Source organism: Oncorhynchus mykiss, chromosome 5 (genome assembly GCF_057628025.1).
Source record: "Oncorhynchus mykiss isolate SJ-2025 chromosome 5, ASM5762802v1, whole genome shotgun sequence".
NCBI classification, from domain to species: Eukaryota; Metazoa; Chordata; class Actinopteri; order Salmoniformes; family Salmonidae; genus Oncorhynchus; species Oncorhynchus mykiss.
Genome location: NC_143026.1, coordinates 26,007,319 through 26,030,555, shown reverse-complemented (window position 1 = coordinate 26,030,555; position 23,237 = coordinate 26,007,319). Strand labels below are relative to the sequence as shown.

General features: G+C 43.1%; 1 protein-coding gene across 1 annotated transcript in view; it reads right to left on the bottom strand.

The window, feature by feature from the left end:
• cacna1b (neuronal-type voltage-gated calcium channel subunit Cav2.2) overlaps nt 1-16,419 on the bottom strand; it is a gene marked incomplete at both ends in the record, with an annotated part of 126,808 nt that extends 110,389 nt beyond the window's left edge. The window contains 2 exon segments of the mRNA NM_001124629.1: nt 13,764-13,957; nt 16,276-16,419. Coding sequence (NP_001118101.1) covers nt 13,764-13,957; nt 16,276-16,419 — 338 coding nt within the window.
• Between the last annotated feature and the right edge of the window lie 6,818 nt (nt 16,420-23,237).

Below are 23,237 nucleotides of genomic sequence, written 5' to 3'. Positions count from 1 at the left end.
GCACATTTAACCAGCATGACTCTCACAGCATTCTACAGTAAAACGCCATCCCATCTGGTTTGCGCTTAGTGAGACTATCATTTCTTTTTCAACAGGAAAATGACCCAAAACACACCTCCAGGCTGTGTAAGGGCTATTTTTACCAAGAAGCAGCGTGATGGAGTGCTGCATCAGATGATCTGGCCTCCACAATCACTCGACCTCAACCCAATTCGATGGTTTGGGATGAGTTGGACTGCAGAGTGAAGCAAAAGCAGCTAACAAGCGCTCAGCATATGAGGGAACTCCTTCAAGACTGTTGGGAAAGCATTTCAGGTGAAGCTGGTAGAGAGAATGCCAAGAGTGTGCAAAGCTGTCATCAAGGTAAAGAGTGGCTACTTTGAAGAATCTCCAATATATTTAGATTGTTTAACACTTTTTTGGTTACTAGATGATTCCATGTGTTATTTCATAGTTTTGTTGTCTTCACTATTATTCTACAATTTAGAAAATAGTAAAAATAAAGAAAAACCCTTGAATGAGTAGGTGTGTCCAAACTTTTGAATGATACTGTATTTGTGTGTGTGTGTGTGTATATATATACCGTTGATGTTGGAAGTTTGCATACACATTAGCCAAATACATGTAAACTCAGTTTTTCACAATTCCTGACATTTAATCCTAGTAAAAATTCCTTGTCTAAGGTCAGTTAGGATCATCACTTTATTTTAAGAATGTGAAATGTCAGAATATTAGTAGAGAGAATGATTTATTTACATTCCCAGTGGGTCAGAAGTTTACATACTCAATTAGTATTTGGTAGCATTGCCTTTAAATTTGGGTCAAAAGTTTTGGGTAGCCTTCCCCAAGCTTCCCACAATAAGGTGGGTGAATTTTGGCCCATTCCTCATGACAGAGCTGGTGTAACAGGTTTGTAAGCCTCCCCACAAATGTTCTATAACATTGAGGTCAGGGCATTGTGAAGGCCAATCCAATACCTTGACTTTGTTGTCCAACTTTGGAAGTATGCTGGGGGTCATTGTTCATTTTGAATACCCATTTGCGACCAAGCTTTAACTTCCTGACTGATGTCTTGAGATGTTACTTCAATATATCCACATAATTTCCCTTCCTCTTGATGCCATCTATTTAGCAAAGCACACCCACAACATGATGCTGCTCTTCGGCTTGCAAGCCTAACCCTTTTTCCTCCAAACATAAACATTGTCATTTAGGGCCAAACAGTTATATTTTTGTTTCATCAGACCAGAGGACATTTCTTCCAAAAGTACGATCTTTGTCCCCATGTGCAGTTGCAAACCGTGGTGTGGCTTTTTTATGGCGGTTTTGGAGCAGTGGCTTCTTCCTTGTTATGTTGATATAGGACTCTTGTTAATGTGGATATAGATACTTTTGTACCGGTTTCCTCCAGGATCTTCTTCACAATGTCCTTTGCTGTTGTTCCTGGATTGATTTGCACTTTTCGCACCAAAGTACGTTCATCTCTAGTACCGCTCCTTCCCGAGCGGTACGAAGGCAGCGTGGTTCCATGGTGTTTATACTTGTGTACTATTGTTTGTACAGATGAACATGGTACATTCAGGCCTTTGGAAATTGCTCCCAAGGATGAACCAGACTTGTGGAGATCTACAATTTTATTTCTGAGGTCTTGGATGATTTATTTTGATTTTCCCATAATGTCAAGCACAGAGGCACTGAGTTTGAAGGTAGGCCTTGAAATACATCCACAGGTACACCTCCAATTGACTCATATGAGGTCAATTAGCCTATCAGAAGCTTCTAAAGCCATGCCATAATTTTCTGGAATTTTCCAAGCTGTTTAAAGGCACAGTCAACTTAGTGTATGTAAACTTCTGACCCACTGGAATTGTGATACAGTGAATTATAAGTTAAATAATCGGTCTGTAAACAATTGTTGGAAAAATTACTTGTGTCATGCACAAAGTAGATGTCCTAACCGACTTGCCAAAACTATAGTTTGTTAACAAGAAATTTGTGGAGTGGTTGAAAAACAAGTATTAATGACTCCAACCTAAGTGTATGTAAATATATATATATATACAGTTGATGTCAGAAATGTACATATATATATATATATATATATATATATATATGCGCAGATTTTTTATGGAATATCTACATAGGTGTACAGAGGCCCATTATCAGCAACCATCACTCCTGTGTTCCAATGGCACATTGTGTTAGCTAACCAAGTTGATCATTTACAAAGGCTAATTGATCATTAGAAAACCCTTTTGCAATAATGTTAGCACAGCTGAAAACTGTTGTTCTGATTAAAGAAGCAATAAAACTGGCCTTTAGACTAGTTGAGTATCTGAGCATCAGCATTTGTGTGTTTGATTCCAGGCTCAAATGCCAAAATGGCTCAAAAGACCTGTCTTCTGAAACTAGTCAGTCTATTCTTGTTCTGAGAAATGAAGGCTATTCCATGCGAGAAATTGCCAAGAAACTGAAGATCTCATACAACGCTGTGTCCTACTCCCTTCACAGAACAGTGCAAACTGGCTCTAATAAGAATAGAAAGAGGAGTGGAAGGCCACTGTGAACAACCGAGCAAGAGGACAAGTACATTAGAGTGTCTAGTTTGACAAATAGACACTTCACAAATTATTTTCCCTGAAGACAAATAATATATACGAAACTCTTCAGTCTGGTTTTAGACCATATCATAGCACTGAGACTGTACTCGTGAAGGTGGTAAATTACCTTTCAATGGTGTCAGACCAAGGCTCTGCATCGGTCCTTGTGCTCCTAGACCTTAATGCTTTTGACACCATCAATCACCACATTCTTTTGGAGAGATTAGAAGCCCTAATTGGTCTACACAGACAAGTTCTTGCCTGGTTAAGATATTGTCTGTCGGAAAGATCAGTTCGTCTCTGTGGATGGTTTGTCCTCTGACAAATCAATTGTAAGTTTCGGTGTTCCTCAAGGTTCCATTTTAGGACCACTATTGTTTTCACTATATATTCCACCTCTTGTGGATGTCATTCGGAAACAGAATGTTATTTCACTTCTATGCGGACAACACACAGCTGTACATTTCGAATAAACACGGTGAAGCCCCAAAATGACCTATCCTGGAAGCCTGTGTTTCAGACATAAGGAAGTGGACAGCGGAAAATGTTTTACTTTTAAACTTGGACAAAACAGAGAGGCTAGTTCTAGGTCAGAAGAAACAAAGAGATCTACTGTTGGTTCTGAAAATGAATCTTGATGGTTGTACAGTCGTCTCAAATAAAACTGTGAGAAACCTCAGCGTTACTCTGGACCCTGATCTCTCTTTTGACTAATATATCAATCTTAGTAACATTGCAAAAATCAGAACTTTTGTCCAAAAATGATGCAGAAAAGCTAATCCATGCTTTTGTCACTTTAAGATTAGACTACTGCAATGCTCTACTCTCCAGGCTACCTGGATAAAGTACTAAATACACTTCAGTTAGTGCTAAACATGACTGCCAGAATCCTGACTAGAACCCAAAAATGTGATCATATTACTCCAGTGCTAGCCTCTCTACATTGGCTTCCTGTTAAGGCAAGGGCTGATTTCAACATTTTACTGCTAACCTACAGAGCATTACAGGGGCTTGCTCCTACCTATCTCTCCTATTTGGTCCTGCCGTACACACCTACATGTATGCTACGGTCACAAGACGCAGGCCTCCTTATTGTCCCTAGAATTTCTAAGCAAACTGCTGGAGGCAGGCTTTTTCTATTTTTATGGAATGGTCTGCCTATCCATGTGAGAGACGCAGACTCGGTCTAGACCTTTAAGTCAATACTGTAGAATCATCTCTTCAGTAGATCCTATGATTGAGTGTAGTCTAGCCCAGGGGTGCGAAGGTGAACGGCACTTGCTGTCTCAACCTCTGAATGGTCAGCTATGAAAAGCCAACTGACATTTCCTCCCGAGGTACTGAGCTGTTGCACCTTCTACAACCACTGGTTATTATTTGACCCCGCTAATCATCTATGAACGTTTGAACGTCTTGAAGAACAATCTGGTCTTAAATGGCCATGTACTCTTATAAACTCCAACCAGCACAGCCAGAAGAGGACTGGCCGCCCCTCAGAGCCTGGCTCCTCTCTGTGTTTCTTCTTAGGTTCCTCCCTTTCTAGGGAGTATTTCCTAGCCACCGTGCTTTTACATCTGCATTGCTTGCTGTTAGGGGTTTTAGGCTGGGTTTCTGTATAGCATTTTGTGACATCTGCTGATGTAAAAAGGGCTTTATAAACACATTTGATTGCTTGATTAATTGACTGTTAGAACCAGTAAAGGCAAAATCACTTTGATTTTCCTCCAGGCCTAAGGACAAACACCTTCCTCTAGACTTAGAGAAAAAAATAAATTGTGACAGTTAGGAGGGGCAATAGTCAGCTACCATCCTCAGTAACTTTCCATCTAAGTTGTCAATGTCAGGAGGTGTGTTATTATCGAACAATAACAATGCGTTTTCCACCTCTAGCACACTATCTTTACAAAATTAAAATGTACAAGGATTTTCTTGCATTATTTGTTTTATTATGAATTCTTTATATCATTAATCTTCGCTTCAAAATACAGTTTCTTTTTCTTCTTGTGGAGTTTAGTCACATCATTTCTCAATTTCCAGTAAGTCAGCGAGTCAGCTGTACAGCCAGACTTATTAGCCACTCCTTTTACCCCATCTCTTTCAAACAGTTTTTAAATTCCTTATCAATCCATAAACAGTTCACCGTTCTAACAGTCAGTTTCTTAACAGGTGCATGTTTATTAATAATCAAGTGCAATGTCTAGATGCTCCTTATTAATCTTTTATTCACCATTTCAGGCCCAGCTTTTGGAACTTTGGCTTTCCTGGTTATAGCTATACTGTGATCACTGCACGGATACAGCTTTAGAACAAAGTCCTACAGTATTAGTCGAGATGTGATCAATACACGTGGATGATCTTGTTCCTGTAGTGTTTGTCAACACCCTAGTAGGTTTATTAATAACCTGAACCAGATTACAGGCACTGGTTACCGTGAGAAGCTTCCTCTTGAGTGGACAGCTTGATGAAAACCAGTCAATAATCAGATCCCAGAGAAAGTAGACCTTTCTGTTTATATCACATGCACTATCAAGCATTCCACACGCATTATTTAGATTGTTAGCACTCGGTGGCCTTTAGAAACACCCCAAAGGAATAGGCTTTAGATGCAGGTGAACCTGCAAGCCCAGCATTTTAATAAAACTTGGTAGCTAGTTATGAGGTTGGGAGAATGGCTCTGACAGTGCACAGGGAAACAGATTCAAGCCCAAACCCATTCCTACCCCTCGAAGGGTTGCATTACTGGAGGAGGAAAAGTGCTGTAGAGGCACAATGATGGGAGAGAACACACACACCAGCAGATCTGGAGAGCTACAAAAAGGCCACCGTGCTAGACGCATGGTAAAAGATTACACTGGGGTTGCATCCCAAATGGCACCTCATTCTCTCTATATAGTGCATAACAGAGCCCTATGGGCCATGGTCAAAAGTAGTGCACTAAATAGGCACTCCATTAAGTGCTCCATTAAGAGTGCAGACACTGGTTGGAACAATGGGGGAAACACAAGGAACAAGGGCCTTGAGAGAATTCTGAAAAGGAAAGCATTTTCTTTGCGGTTCTAGGTGATGTTAAGTGCACTTCTCTCTGGTTATCATCTTGGTTTTGTTCATGAGATGAACACTGGAATATTATTACGGTGTAAAACGGGAAGAAACTATGTCTCTCTCAATATCTCTCTATCAGCCCTATGTATCTGATTTACACACTCACTGCCCTTGCCTCTCCATTTGTCCTTCTCTCTTTTTCACTTTCTCTCCTTCTCCCTGCACATAGAGCTTACCTGGAATGTGTAGCCAGCCGTCTGGTCTCAGTAAAGACACACACACGCACACATGCACACACAGAGACGTGAGCACAGTCTCTTCCACTCCCCTCATGTTTTACTGCCGATCCAACAAGCTACAACCAAAACGGGATGATTCACTGACAACAGACAAACACAGATCATATTAGTCTCAACGTAGCTCCTCTCACTCCGCGCTGTCCGCCTGCCCCTCCTCCTCACTTCCCTTCTATTTTTAAGTGTTTAATGAGCGATGTGATCGTTGTGACAGTGCAGGATACCATGGAAACGGGGTCAAGGTGAGCCCAGACTACAGTGACTCAGATGGCTCTAATGAGGTGAGAGACACGGGTAACACTGACCACAACCATTGGTGAAACTACGACCACAAGGACTACTGTGACTTTGAAGCGAGGTCCACAACCACTACTGTGATTGTGAAACTATAGTAAGAGCCCAAAGACTACTGTGACAAGACAAATGACACACCTTATAGGGGGCACTATGACCACAAGAGGGCCACACAGGCAATCCACCACTATAAACATTTAGATAGCCATGACCACATTAAGAGTCACACTAATAAACAATTAAACCTTTCCCTGCAGTCAATGACCAAAAGTTCCCTCTAGTAGTTTCATGTGTGGAAAACCTTTCATTTTTCATAATTAACCTTATTTCAAAACTACCGCTGAAAATAGTGTTTTTGTGGCAAATGGGCCCCAGCCAGCCAAATCACCAGATGAGATCTTTATCTGCCTCTCTCCCCTCCTCTCTCCCCTCTCCCCTCATAAATCACCAGCTGCCCACTATTCCCCAGTCTCCCTGACACCTACAGTTGAAGTCGGAAGTTAACATTCACTTAGGTTGGAGTCATTAAAACTCGTTTTTCAAACACTCCACACATTTCTTGTTAACAAACTATTGTTTTGGCAAGTCGGTTATCGACTTTGTGCATGATGCAAGTAATCTTTCCAACAATTGTTTACAGACCGATTATTTAACTGTATCACAATTCCAGTGGGTCAGAAGTTTACATACACTAAGTTGACTGTGCCTTTAAACAGCTTGGAAAATTCCAGAAAAGGATGTCATGGCTATAGAAGCTTCTGATAGGCTAATTGACATAATTTGAGTAAATTGGAGGTGTACCCGTGGATGTATTTCAAGGCCTACCTTCAAACTCAGTGACTCTTTGCTTGACATCAATGGGAAAATCAAAAGAAATCAGCCAAGACCTCCAGAAGTCTGGTTCATCCTTGGGAGCAATATCCAAATGCCTGAAAGTACCACGTTCATCTGTACAAACAATAGTACACAAGTATAAACACCATGGGACCACGCAGCCGTCATACATCTCAGGAAGTAAACGCGTTCTGTCTCCTAGAGATGAATGTACTTTGGTGAGAAAAGTGCAAATCAATCCCAGAACAACAGCAAAGGACTTTGTGAAGATGCGGTGGTGTGCTTCGATATGGTAGTTATTACATCAATATTTGCACATAAGTGTGTCCACCGCCATTTTTCGCACAATTCACTTTACTGACACAAAAAGATCGCACCATGTCAAACGAACAATTCTAACAATTCCATTACAGTTGTTGTGATTTTTTATTTTATATGGTATGAAGTTACTCGCATAAAAACAGCGGATAGAAACGTGGTTAGAGAGAGAGAGAGAACGAGACACTGAACAATAGAGAGCAAATGAGAGTTATTTAAAAATATTTTTTTTTTTATTTAACCTTTATTTATCTTGCCAAGTCAGTTAAGAACAAATACTTATTTACAATGACGGCCTAACCCGGCCAAACCCTAACCCGGACGACGTTGGGACAATTGTGCGCCGCCCTATGGGACTCCCAATTACGGCTGGTTGAAATACAGCCTGGAATTGGACCAGGGACTGTAGTGACACCTCTAGCACTGAGATGCAGTGCCTTAGACCACTGTGCCACTCAGGAGCCCCACAAAGTTATAGTGTGTGATTCTGTAATTTTCAATCCATTTACCCTCCGTGAGTAGTTGAACAGTTTAATATGTATTCCTCAGCAATATAGCCCCACAATGTTCCATGATAGACCATGTGTGTGTCCTTAATGGCATCCTACTCCCTACATAGTGCACTACCCTATGGGCCATTTGGGACACAGGCCATCTCTATTCTGTTCATCCTCTCTCTGTGTTTGGCTTCTAGACTAAGATGACACTGGGAAGTTGCCTCCCAGTCTGCCTACACTCTCTCGCTGAGATTTTATTATTATTATTTTTTTTAACCTTAATTTAACTATGCAAGTCAGTTAAGAACAAATTATTATTTTCAATGACGGCCTAGGAACAGTGGGTTAACTGCCTGTTCAAGGGCAGAACGACAGATTTGTACCTTGTCAGCTCGGGGGTTTGAACTTGCAACCTTCTGGTTACTAGTCCAACGCTCTAACCACTAGGCTACCCTGACAACATTATCAAAATTAGCATAAGATTCTATCATTCTTAATTTGGAGTATTTTCCCATGATTAATACATCAAGATTATGTGCTCGCACTACTGCCCTCTCCTCTGGGAGTGTCTCACTCACCCACGGAGGGCAAGAAACCTCTCTCACTGCTTGGTGACATCCTTCCATCCACTCTGATGCTATAATGACTCGATTGGAGAAATATTTGCTCAGCTGATAGTGCTAATGTGTGGTGATATTAATGTATTGTTGTCCTGGCCTGAGCCAAGTCACTTCCTTATCATCCCCTCTGGGCACAGGATAGCACAGACACTCCATTCCAGAACATCAGCTTCCTCTGAGAGCAAAGGATTGGGGCAGAGGAGAGACAAGGGGAGGAGGGAGAGGCAGATTAGCGCTCACCGCACCATTAATGAGTATCCCAGCATTCCCTTGGGGCTGTGGAGAGGAGACAGTCCATCAATCCACAAGGTTAACGCTGGGTAACGGGAACACACAATGTACAGAATGGAGAGGGGCTTGTGTTCTTATTTCATTATGCTACTGTATTGTTCCTTCCCCTGCATCTGTGCTAAGTACACACACACAAACACACTGACATGTGCGCACACACACACACACACAGATAGATACAGTCTCCTCACAGTGCCTTTAGCATGATGTGCAAATATTACTGGAAGTGACTCAGAGGCCCAGACTGAATGTGTGAGCATAACATAAGCAACGTTTCAAAACCATCCCATAGCTCTTATGAGGCCCGCTTTACAATTGTCATGTGTTCACAAACGCATCACTTCCAAGAAAATATCTCCAGGATGTCTTCCAGGATCTGTGTGTGTGTGTGCGTGTGTGTGTACGCATGCGTGTGTTTGTGTGTACACAGACCCTGATGAAGACAGCTTGGCTGTCGAAATTAAATTAAATTACATTTTTGCATCTGAGCTCCTAGAGTGTGCGGCTCTCTTTTATTTTCACGTTTTCTACTCCGCTAGCCAGCACCTCGTCTTAATAGGTGTGCGTTTCTTTTTCTTCTAGATATGTGTGTACACATGTACCAGTTCAATCCACTTAACCAGATTCGAGGAGGACGAGCCAACAGGATTGATCTGATAGGAGGAAGGCAAACAGTATGTTTACGAGTTCCATGAGGCCTTGTGAAAAGAGTCTGTCCTACTTAGAGGGAACACTCCTCACCCTGTGTGAAGGCAGCCTTGCCAGGAACACAGCAGGGGGCATAAGAGAGAGAGACATAGAGAGGGGAGAGAGAAATAGAAAGATCGGGAAAAAGGTGAGAGAAATAGAGAGAGGGAGGAAGAGAAGGGGGAGAGGTAGAGACAGAAACAGAGAGAGAGAAGAGAGAGAAATAATGGGGAGAGAGAAAAAGGGATAGAGTGTGACAGGTGCACTAAAAGCCCAGTGAGTCTGTTCCCAGCAGCATGTAGCCACACAGGAGAGGAGAGGTTTTATAAAGAGGGAAAAATGAGGATAGAGAGAAGAGGGAGAGGTGTTGGAAGTTGTAAGCAGTTGCAAATGCTGCTATCCTGCCACGTTGCTGGCAGCTCAGCCTACCTAAAGACAAGGTGGCAGGATTTGGGGGGAAAAGGAGGAAGCCAGAATCCACACAGGGCTCCAGAACCCAGCAGGGAGTAATCTAAACTGCTGTCTGCTAGTCCTTGTTCTCACATACCAGCTGGTCTTTATTCAAACTGTCTGCTAGTCCTTGTTGTCACATACCAGCTGGTCTTTATTCAAACTGTCTGCTAGTCCTTGTTCTCACATACCAGCTGGTCTTTATTCAAACTGTCTGCTAGTCCTTGTTGTCACATACCAGCTGGTCTTTATTCAAACTGTCTGCTAGTCCTTGTTCTCACATACCAGCTGGTCTTTATTCAAACTGTCTGTTAGTCCTTGTTCTCACATACCAGCTGATCTTTATTCAAACTGTCTGCTAGTCCTTATTCTCACATACCAGCTGGTCTTTATTCAAACTCTCACATACCAGCTGGTCTTTATTCAAACTCTCACATACCAGCTGGTCTTTATTCAAACTGTCTGTTAGTCCTTGTTCTCACATACCAGCTGGTCTTTATTCAAACTGTCTGCTAGTCCTTATTCTCACATACCAGCTGGTCTTTATTCAAACTCTCACATACCAGCTGGTCTTTATTCAAACTGTCTGTTAGTCCTTGTTCTCACATACCAGCTGGTCTTTATTCAAACTGTCTGCTAGTCCTTGTTCTCACATACCAGCTGGTCTTTATTCAAACTGTCTGCTAGTCCTTGTTCTCACATACCAGCTGGTCTTTATTCAAACTGTCTGTTAGTCCTGGTTCTCCAATACCAGCTGCACTTCATTCAAACTGTCTGTTCGTCCTGGTTCTCCAATACCAGGTACTCTTAATTCAAACTGTCTGTTAGTCCTGGTTCTCCAATACCAGCTGCACTTCATTCAAACTGTCTGTTCGTCCTGGTTCTCCAATACCAGGTACTCTTAATTCAAACTGTCTGTTAGTCCTGGTTCTCCAATACCAGCTGCACTTCATTCAAACTGCCTGTTCGTCCTGGTTCTCCAATACCAGGTACTCTTAATTCAAACTGTCTGTTAGTCCTGGTTCTCCAATACCAGGTGCTCTTCATTCAAACTGTCTGTTAGTCCTGGTTCTCCAATACCAGGTGCTCTTCATTCAAACTGTCTGTTAGTTCTGGTTCTCCAATACCAGGTGCTCTTCATTCAAACTGTCTGTTAGTCCTGGTTCTCCAATACCAGGTGCTCTTCATTCAAACTGCTAACTGAACGCACCTTTGGGTGCACACTGGCTGACCTCCAGGACACCTACAACACCAGGTGTCGCAGGAAGGCCAAGAAGATAATCAGGGACCCCGGCCACCTGATTCATGGCCTGTGCTTCCCGTTTCGATCACTCAGACGCAGGCAGTATAGGAGCATCATGACAAAAACTGTAAGACTGGCCTATAGTTTTTACCCCCAGAGCCACCACTAGTCAGCTACCTGCTCCCCCTTGCCCACTTGGACTTCCTACCCACCACCTCCTCAACGGACATTTTTACACTGCCTCCAACTAAAATGGACATTTTATCATGCTGAATAGCTACCACTAGTCAGACACCTGCTCGCCCTGTCCCCCCTTCCTACTCCCCTGGTATTCCTACCCCCCATCCCCTCCTCCCTTGCTGTTCCAACACCGCTTAATATATATTATTACTATCTATTTTTATATGTCACTTTGTCCTGCATTGTTGGTTGGAATTGTCACTGTAATTACATCTGCAACCCTGTACATGTCACTAATAAACTCTCTAATTTAAACACACACACAAGCGTACGTAATGGAAACACACGGCACCAAGTTTTAGGCCTCCCTAGTCTACATTTTGATAGCCTTTTATAGACAGATTTTTATAGATCACCTCTCAAGGTTGGATAAATAAGTGTCTCTCAATAAGGAGTTGATGGAGCTGAAATAGATAGATATTCTCCCACTGGAATCAATGTGTTGATAAAAATGGATCTGATAGAAAACAGTTCCTGTATGCATACTTTATGCCATCAGTGTCAATGGAGGGTGTGAGTTGATCATAGTGTTGACGGCTCTACCAGCTGGAGGTTGTGTGTGTGTGTTTGACCCTCTGTGTGGTGGTGGTGTGAGAGGTCTTGACAGCCTGCTAATGTGTGTGTGTGTGTGTGTACATGTGAGTTATTTTAGTAAAGAACAGAGGGGTAACAAATCAGCTCAAGGCACTGGTAACATCTCCCCAGCTGTAGGTAGGTTTGTTTGTGTGTGTGAGATTCAGTGCACATACACACACAGCAGCACAGCAGACACGTACGCTACCTCCAGATCCTCAGTTCTGTTCAAATGAAATGTTATTTGTCATATGTGCTTACTTACAAGACCTTAACCAACAATGTAGTTTGAAGAAGAATAAACTGAAGTCAGAGTGAATGTGCGGGGGAACAGGTTAGTCAAGGTAATTGAGGTAACATGTACATTGTAGGTAGAGGTAGAGTAACTATGCATAGAAATTAAGCAGTAGCAGCAGTGTAAAAATGGGGGGGGGGGGTCAATGCAAATAGTACCGGTAGCCATTTGGTTAGCTGTTCAGGAGTCTTATGGCTTGGGGGTAGAAGCTGTAAAGAAGCCTCTTGGACCTAGACTTTGCGCTCCAGTACTGCTTGCCGTGCAGTAGCAGAGAGAACAGTCTATGACTAGGGTGGCTGGAGTCTTTGACAGTTTTTAGGGCCTTCATCTAACAACACCTGGTATAGAGGTCCTGGATGGCAGGTAGCTTGGCCCCAATGATGTACTGGGCAATACAAACTACCCTCTGTAGTGCCTTGCGGTCGGAGGCCAAGCAGTTGCCATACCAGGCGATGATGCTCTCGGTGGTGCAGCTGTAGAACTTTTTGAGGATCTGAGGGCGCATGCCACATCTTTTCAGTCTCCTGAGGGGGAATAGGTGTTGTCGTGCCCTCTTCACAACTGTCTTGGTGTGTTTGGACCATGTTAGTTTGTTGGTGATGTGGACACCTGCTCCACTACAGCCCCGTCGATGAGAATGGGAGCGTGCTCGGTCATCCTTTTCCTGTAGTCCACAATCATCTCCTTTGTCTTGATCATGTTGAGGGAGAGGTTGTTATCCTGGCACCACACTGCCAGGTCTCTGACCTCCTCACTATCGGCTGTCTCCTCGTTGTCGGTGATCAGGCCTACTACTGTTGTGTCGTCGGCAAACTTAATGTTGTTGGGAGTCGTGCTTGGCCATGCAGTCATAGGTGAACAGGGAGTACAGGAGGAGACTGAGCACGCACTCGAGGGTCCCCCGTGTTGAGGATCAGCGTGGCAGATGTGTTGTTACCTACCCTTACCACCTGGGGGCGGCCCATCAGGAAGTACAGGACCGAGTTGCAGAGGGGTTAGTGATGAGGTTTGAGGACACTATGGTGTTGAACGCTGAGCTGTAGTCAATGATTAGCATTCTCACGTTTGCTACTCAGTCAAATAAACCTCTAGTAGCTCTCTTTCTCTCCATGTTTTCTATACACAGACATGCACTCACTATATACCCAAAAGAATATAGGGAGAGAAACCGTGAGAGAGAAGGAAAGTGTGGGATGTGTTAGCTCTTAGTTTACAATAAGTGGAAAAGTAATGTGTGTGTAGGGTTGCAAAATTCCAGAATCTTTCCCAAGTGTGCCAGTTTTCCAGAAAACCTGGTTGAAACATTCACAGAATCAGGTAGGATATCCAGAATTCTCCAACCAGGATTTCTGAAAAACCTGAGAATTTTGGGAGAGTTGACTGAATTTTGTAACCCTATAGAGGTGACATTGTTCTTGGAGAAAGCGTAAAAGAGAGACAGGATGGAGAGAGAGAACGAAATAATGAAAGACAGAGGTCTTACATTGTAGAGGATGTCCACCCATCCCTCCATGGTGATGCACTGGAAGACGGTGAGCACGGCAAACAGGATGTTGTCAAAGTTGGTGATGCCGTAGTTGGGGCCGATCCAATACTCTGTACACTCTGTACCATTAGGACACATCCTGGCTGGGGCCTCCGTACCACAGGGGAACGCTGCTGCTCGCTCTCCTGGATGGGGGGAGAAGAGAAAGAAGGGAGAGAGAGGGGAGAGTGGGGGTGGGGAGAGAGAGGGGGAGGGAGGGGGAGTGGTAGGGGGAAGAGAGTGGGGTAGGGAGGGGGAGTGGTAGGGAGAGTGGTAGGGGGAAGAGAGAGGGGGAGGGACGGGGAGGGGGAGTGGTAGGGGGAAGAGGGAGGGAGTGGTAGAGAGAGAGGGATAGAAAAAGAACAGGGAGAGATGGGGTGAGGGAGGGAGGAGGGGAAGGTAGGGCGGGGTGGGGGGGGACACAGGGGAGAGGGGGAGGGAGAGAGTGAGTTACTGTAATTACAACACATACAGTAAAACAAACACACTGGCAGATTAAGTGAGCTTAAAATATGGTACACACACACACTCACTAACATGCACTCCGTGCACACCTGCTGACGAATCACACACACAGCAACGTGCAGCTGGGGAGATGTTACCAGTGCCTTGAGCTGATTTGTTACCCCACTGTTCTTTACTAAAATAACTCACATGTACACACACACACACATACATTAGCAGGCTGTCAAGACCTCTCACACCACCACCACACAGAGGGTCAAACACACACACACAACCTCCAGCTGGTAGAGCCGTCAACACTATGATCAACTCACACCCTCCATTGACACTGATGGCATAAAGTATGCATACAGGAACTGTTTTCTATCAGATCCATTTTCACCTCCACATCAACACATTGACTCCAGTGGGAGAATATCTATCTATTTCAGCTCCATCAACTCCTTATTGAGGGACACTTATTTATCCAACCTTGAGAGGTGATCTATAAAAATCTGTCTATAAAAGGCTATCAAAATGTAGACTAGGGAGGCCTAAAACTTGGTACTGTGTGTTGTGTTTCCATAACCTTTGTTTGTTTGTCTGTCTGTCTGTCTGTCTGTCTGTCTGTCTGTCTGTCTGTCTGTCTGTCTGTCTGTCTGTCTGTCTGTCTGTCTGTCTGTCTGTCTGTCTGTCTGTCTGTCTGTCTGTCTGTCTGTCTGTCTGTCTGTCTGTCTGTCTGTCTGTCTGTCTGTCTGTCTGTCTGTCTGTCTGTCTGTCTGTCTGTCTGTCTGTCTGTCTGTCTGTCTGTCTGTCTGTCTGTCTGTCTGTCTGTCTGTCTGTCTGTCTGTCTGTCTGTCTGTCTGTCTGTCTGTCTGTCTGTCTGTCTGTCTGTCTGTCTGTCTGTCTGTCTGTCTGTCTGTCTGTCTGTCTGTCTGTCTGTCTGTCTGTCTGTCTGTCTGTCTGTCTGTCTGTCTGTCTGTCTGTCTGTCTGTCTGTCTGTCTGTCTGTCTGTCTGTCTGTCTGTCTGTCTGTCTGTCTGTCTGTCTGTCTGTCTGTCTGTCTGTCTGTCTGTCTGTCTGTCTGTCTGTCTGTCTGTCTGTCTGTCTGTCTGTCTGTCTGTCTGTCTGTCTGTCTGTCTGTCTGTCTGTCTGTCTGTCTGTCTGTCTGTCTGTCTGTCTGTCTGTCTGTCTGTCTGTCTGTCTGTCTGTCTGTCTGTCTGTCTGTCTGTCTGTCTGTCTGTCTGTCTGTCTGTCTGTCTGTCTGTCTGTCTGTCTGTCTGTCTGTCTGTCTGTCTGTCTGTCTGTCTGTCTGTCTGTCTGTCTGTCTGTCTGTCTGTCTGTCTGTCTGTCTGTCTGTCTGTCTGTCTGTCTGTCTGTCTGTCTGTCTGTCTGTCTGTCTGTCTGTCTGTCTGTCTGTCTGTCTGTCTGTCTGTCTGTCTGTCTGTCTGTCTGTCTGTCTGTCTGTCTGTCTGTCTGTCTGTCTGTCTGTCTGTCTGTCTGTCTGTCTGTCTGTCTGTCTGTCTGTCTGTCTGTCTGTCTGTCTGTCTGTCTGTCTGTCTGTCTGTCTGTCTGTCTGTCTGTCTGTCTGTCTGTCTGTCTGTCTGTCTGTCTGTCTGTCTGTCTGTCTGTCTGTCTGTCTGTCTGTCTGTCTGTCTGTCTGTCTGTCTGTCTGTCTGTCTGTCTGTCTGTCTGTCTGTCTGTCTGTCTGTCTGTCTGTCTGTCTGTCTGTCTGTCTGTCTGTCTGTCTGTCTGTCTGTCTGTCTGTCTGTCTGTCTGTCTGTCTGTCTGTCTGTCTGTCTGTCTGTCTGTCTGTCTGTCTGTCTGTCTGTCTGTCTGTCTGTCTGTCTGTCTGTCTGTCTGTCTGTCTGTCTGTCTGTCTGTCTGTCTGTCTGTCTGTCTGTCTGTCTGTCTGTCTGTCTGTCTGTCTGTCTGTCTGTCTGTCTGTCTGTCTGTCTGTCTGTCTGTCTGTCTGTCTGTCTGTCTGTCTGTCTGTCTGTCTGTCTGTCTGCACTCACCAGTGTCCACAGTGAAGCAGGTGGAGTGGAACTTGCCCATGTAGAACTCCACTCCGATGATGGCAAACATGAGTATGGCGAAGAAGAGCAGCATGCCTATCTGGAGCAGAGGCACCATGGCCTTCATGATAGACTTCAAAACTACCTGAAGACCTGTGGAGAGAGATGGATTGGGAAGGAAGAGAGATGGGGGGTGAAGGTAGAGAAAGGTGCCATATGTTGACCATGTAAGATAAGATATGTCATACTTAATAAGTCAGTTTGTGTTTGTGTGTTTAGAAATGTATGATCTGTATACAAATCTTCCATATTGTATTAATGCTACAGTAATATGATGGTGCACACTAAGTAACCTGTTGTTGATGTCAGTGACTTACTGGGGATGCCAGACACCAGTTTGAGTGGTCTTAGTACTCTCACCGCTCGCAGAGTCCTCAGGTCAAAGTCTGAGCCCACCGTGGCCAGGATCCTGGAGACACATACATGACAACGAGAAGAGACTCAGGTGGGTGCATTCATAAGAGGCACGTAAAACAGTACACTCAGGGCACTGTGTGTGTGTGTGTGTGTGTGTGTGTGTGTGTGGTGTGTAGCTCTCAGTCACAGAGCCACAGCTGGCTGGCTGCATTATAAGCAGAAGCACATGTGTAACGGATGTGAAACGGCTAGCTTAGTTAGCGTGGGCGCTAAATAGCGTTTCAATCAGTGACGTCACTTGCTCTGAGACCTTGAAGTAGTAGTTCCCCTTGCTCTGCAAGGGCCGCGGCTTTTGTGGAGCGATGGGTAACGATGCTTCGAGGGTGACTGTTGATGTGTGCAGAAGGTCCCTAGTTCGCGCCCGGGTATGGGCGAGGGGACAGTCTAAAATTTATACTGTTACATTGATGCTGTTGACCCGGATTACTGGTTGCTGCGGGAAAAGGAGGAAGGTCAAAAGGGGGGTGAGTGTAACGGATGTGAAATGGCTAGCTTAGTTAGCGTGGGCGCTAAATAGCGTTTCAATCAGTGACGTCACTTGCTCTGAGACCTTGAAGTAATAGTTCCCCTTGCTCTGCAAGGGCCGCGGCTTTTGTGGAGCGATGGGTAACGATGCTTCGAGGGTGACTGTTGATGTGTGCAGAAGGTCCCTAGTTCGCGCCCGGGTATGGGCGAGGGGACGGTCTAAAATTATACTGTTACACATGGATGGGGGGGACAACTAAGTGCTGCACTAAAACCTACTGAAAAACATCACACACTGCGAGAGAGAGACAGAAATACAATTATTGGCACCATTGACAAAGATGAGCAAAAAAGACTGAACAAAATAAATAATAATACTGAGCTATACTGTATGCTCCCCCCAAAATTGGGAAATGATATGATCTTATGCTAATACAATTGCTCAGATAAAGAGATTTTGTTCAACAAGTATTACAAAATAAAACATTTAAAAGTTCATTACTGGCACCGGTTGCAAGGATAATGACGCCAAGACTTTTTCTATAATGTTTTATGAGATTGTAGTACACGTTGGGAGGGATCCTAATACAGAATCTTTACAGATCCGTGATATCCTTCGTCTAAGGACTGACCTCTTCAATTCAAACCACAGGTTTTAAATGGGTTTCATGTTGGCAGACTGAGATGGCCTTCTGCTTTCAATGCTAAATCCACCACTGGTGTGGAAGCTTTTTTTCATGTCATCTGACCATAGCAACGGTTCCAATCCAAGTGCCAATGCTGTTTATCAGACAGAACTCCAGGCTGTGTTATGGTCAGATGACATGAAACTAGATTTCTTTGGCCACACACACCACTGTTGAGTTCAGCATTAAAAAAACAGAAGCATATGCAGAAAAGTACATCATACCTATGATAAAATATGGTGGTGGATCTTTGATGTTATGGGGCTATTTTGCTTCCACTGGTCCTGGAGCACTTGTTAAGGTCCACAGCATCATGAACTTTAACTTTAAGTACCTAGGACATTTTCGCCAAATACCTTTTTTGCCTCTACCAGGAGGCTGACACTAGGACGCAGGTGGATCTTCAAGCAAGACAGTAACCCCAAGCACTAACCAAAATCCACAAAGAAATTGTTAATTCACCACAAAAATAAATATTTTGCAATGGCCATCTCAGTCTCTGGACTAGAACAGCAATTCATATACGTGGTTTAAATTGATGGGGGCAGTCCATAAGAGCAGACGAAGGATATCAAGGATCTGGTAAGCTTCTGTATGGCGGAATGGTCTAAGATCCTTCCCAATGTCTTCTCCAATCTCATGAAACAAAAGGCTCAGTGTCGTTATCCTCGCAAGGGGAGGTTGCAAGAGTATTGGTCACAGGGGTGGCAATAATGTTTTTGATTATTTTGAATTACAAAATATTTTTCTCAAAGCAATTGCATTAGTATAAAATAATATTTCATATTTTTAGCATACAATATATAGTATTTTTTGATCATCTTTACCAAGGATGCCAATAATAGAGGTTGACCGATTATGATTTTTCAACGCCGATACCGATTATTGGAGGACCAAAAAAAGCAGATGCCGATTAATCGGACAATTTAAAAAAATATATTGTAATATGGACAATTACAACAATACTGAATGAACACTTATTTTAACTTAATATAATACATCAATAAAGTCAATTTAGCCTCAAATAAATAATGAAACATGTTCAATTTGGTTTAAATAAAGCAAAAACAAAGTGTTGGAGAAGAAAGTAAAAGTGCAATATGTGCCATTTAAGAAAGCTAATGTTTAAGTTCCTTGCTCAGAACATGAGAACATATGAAAGCTGGTGGTTCCTTTTAACATGAGTCTTCAATATTCCCAGGTAAGAAGTTTTAGGATGTAGTTATTATAGGAATTATAGGACTATTTCTTTCTATACCATTTGTATTTCACATACCTTTGGATGTTCTTATAAGCACTTTAGTATTGCCAGTGTAACAGTATAGCTTCCATCCCTCTCCTCGCCCCTACCTGGGCTCGAACCAGGAACACATCGACAACAGTCACCCTCGAAGCAGCGTTACCCATGCAGAGCAAGGGTAATAACTACTCCAAGTCTCAGAGCAAGTGACGTTTGAAACGCTATTAGAGCGCACCCCGGTAACTAGCTAGCCATTTCACATTGGTTACACCAGCCTAATCTCGGGAGTTGATGGGCTTGAAATCATAAACAGTGCAATGCTTGAAGCACAGCAAAGAGCTGCTGGCAAAACACACAAAAGTGCTGTTTGAATGAATGCTTACGAGCCTGCTGGTGCCTACCATCGCTCAGTCAGACTGCTCTATCAAATCATAGACTTAGTTATAACATAATAACACACAGAAATACGAGCCTTAGGCCATTAATATGGTAGAATCTGGAAACTATCATCTCGAAAACAAGACATTTATTCTTTCAGTGAAATACGGAACCGTTCCGTATTTTATCTAATGGGTGGCATCCATAAGTCTAAATATTCCTGTTACATTGCATAATCTTCAATGTTATGTCATAATTACGTAAAATTCTGGCAAATTAGGCGGCCCAAACTGTTGCATATACCCTGACTCTGCGTGCAATGAACGCAAGAGAAGTGACACAATTTCAACTGGTTAATATTGCCTGCTAACCTGGATTTCTTTTAGCTAAATATGCAGGTTTAAAAATATATACTTCTGTGTATTGATTTTAAGAAAATTATTTATGTTTATGTACACATTGGAGCAAGGACAGTGGAGCAAGGACAGTCCTTTTCGCGAATACGCACCACATATGCAACGCAGGACACACTAGATAAACTAGTAATATCACCAACCATGTGTAGTTAACTAGTGATTATGATTGATTGATTGTTTTTTATAAGATAAGTTTAATGCTAGCTAGCAACTTACCTTGGCTTACTGCATTCGCGTAACAGGCAGGCTCCTTGTGGAGTGCAATGAGAGGCAGGTGGTTAGAGCGTTGGACTAGTTAACTGTAATGTTGCAAGATTGACTCCCTGAGCTGACAAGGTAAAAATCTGTTGTTCTGCCTCTGAACAAGGCAGTTAACCTACTGTTCCTAGGCTGTCATTGAAAATAAGAATGTGTTCTTTAACTGACTTGCCTAGTTAAATAAAGATTAAATAAAGGTGTAAAAAAAAAATCGGACAAATCGGTTTCCAAAAATACCAATTTTAAACTAATCTAATAATCGAATTTACATAAGTATTCACACCTCTTTGCTGCAACAGTCCAAATTGAGATCAGGTGCATCCAATTTCCTTTGATCATCCTTGAGAAGTTACTGCAACTTGATTGGAGTCCATCTGTGGCCAATTCAATTGTTTGGACATGTTCCACAGTTGGCAGTGCATGTCAGAGCAGAAACTATACTATACAGTCCAAGGAAATGTCTGTAGATCTCAGATAAAGAATTGTGATGAGGCATATATCTGGAGAAGAGAATAAAACTATTTCTAGGTTGTTGAAAGTTTCCAAAAGCACAATGGTCTCCATCGTTGGGAAATTCAAAAAATATGGAGCTCTGTGGTCAACTCCTTTGACGTCATAGTTTGGTTTTTGCTCTGACATGCACTGTCACCTGTGGGACCTTATATAGACAGGTGTGTGCCTTTCCAAATCATGTCCAATCAATTGAATTTACCGTAAGTGAACTTCAATCAAGTTGTAGAAACAATTCAAAGATGATCAATGGAAACATGATGCATCTGAGCTCAATTTCGAGTCTCATTGCAAAGGGTCTGAATACTTATGTAAATAAGGTTGCTGTTTTTTAATTTGTACAAATTTGCAAAAAAATCTAAACCTGTTGGAAAAAGTCAAGGGGTCTGAATACTTTCCGAATGCACTGTAAATGCAGAATTTCCAGACCCACATACAATATGTACACTATGAACCCTTTGTCTGTATATTCTGTTTATCGTCTGTATTTTCTGTTTATTGTGGCAGCACCATTTCAGAGTCAAAATCCTGTACATGCAAACGTATATGGCGAATAAAGCTGATTCTGACACGTGATTATCCTGAGTTTAGCTGGTTTATCATATGTCAGTTTACAATTATTATTTGGGATTGGTTATGTACTGGATAAACTGTAGCACGCAGCAGATTATCCCTTAATTCAAAATCCCCATGTGCTGTTTGTGTGTGTGTGTGTGTGAGTCCTAAATATTCGATCCTGCGTCTAATTAGGGGACTCGGTTTACGGTGTTTTCTAGAACTGACTCTGCTATTCGTTTTACAGACGAACGTTGCTGGCACGTTAGCTAGCTAACTTTAGCAAGTAGATTCTACAAGGTTTAGTATACCTATTAGGTTTTATTTCCCAATTCATTTGGTTATCATGCTGCTGGGTTTCCAAACAGACGCCTCTGCAATGCATTACAAGCAGAATGCTCGTAATAGCCAATCACAACACTGGACTGACCAAGGGCATGAATTTGTTAGTTCTTCCATCACTCCAGTGACCAATCTAAGGTTTCTAGACACGCACCCATCGTTAACTTTGCCCCCCACCAGCCTGAAATCCAAACCCAAAGTTTCCCAGACATGAGAGAGAACAATTGGAGAAATTGAGAGCGAAAACTTGACATTGACAAGTGACTATTGCTGGTGGACGATTCAAGCGTTTCTTTGCTTACAGTTCTAACTATATGTACTGTGGAATATTTTGGGGGGTGTTGATCTGTGCAAATGATGTTTTGCTGCTTAAAGTCACACTTGCAAGCTCTAAAGTTTAAATTCCACTCTTGACTGGCCTGTGCACTCGCGGGACCCATCCTCTGCTTGCTCAACCACATTGTTTCGCACATTACTAACTCGTCATCTTAAAGTATGACTCAGAAATACAAAACAGGCTTAATTAGCTACCTCGCAATGCCACACTTATGAGCCCCGAAATACAGAACGAGTTGCCAGCATCATTGTTACTGTGGAGGATAAAAGATGAAGTTCATTCTGCTCCTTCCACATATTTTGCCATAATAGCAGATTAATAAAAAGATCAATCTAAACGAGAATTATTTTTTATTTATTTCAGGTTTATGTAACCAGGTAGGCCAGTTGAGAACAAGTTCTCATTTACAACTGCGACCTGGCCAAGATAAAGCAAAGCAGTGCGACACAAACAACAACACAGAGTTACACATGGAATAAACAAACATACAGTCAATAACACAATAGAAAAAGTCTATATACAGTGTGTGCAAATGAGGTAGGATAAGGGAGGTAAGGCAATAAATAGGCCATAGTGGAGAAAAAATTACAATATAGCAATTAAACACTGGAGTGATAGATGTGAAGGAGATGAATGTACAAGTAGAGATACTGGGGTGCAAAGGAGCAAAATAAATAAATAAATAAATAACAGTATGGGGATGAGGTAGTTGGATGGGCTATTTACAGATGGGCTATGTACAGGTGCAGTGATCAGTGAGCTGCTCTGACAGCTTGTGCTTAAAGTTAATGAGGGAGATATGAGTCTCCAGCTTCAGTGATTTTTGCAGTCCGTTCCAGTCATTGGCAGCAGAGAACTGGAAGGAAAGGCGGCAAAAGGAGGAATTGGCTTTGGGGGTGACTAGTGAAATATATCTGCTGGAGAGCGTGCTACGGGTGGGTGCTGCTATGGTGACCAGTGAGCTGAGATAAGGCGAGGCTTTACCGAGCAAAGACTTATAGATGACCTGGAGCCAGTGGGTTCTGCGACGAGTATGAAGTGAGTGGCAGCCAGAGAGAGCATACAGGTCGCAGTGGTGGGTAGTATATGGGGCTTTGGTGACAAAACAGATGGCACTGTGATAGACTGCATCCAATTTGCTGAGTAGAGTGTTGGAGGCTATTTTGTAAACGACATTGCCGAAGTCAAGGATTGGTAGGTTAGTCAGTTTTACGAGGGTATGTTGCGAAATAGGAAGCCGATTCTAGATTTAATTTTGGATTGGAGATGCTTAATGTGAGTCTGGAAGGAGAGTTTACAGTCTAACC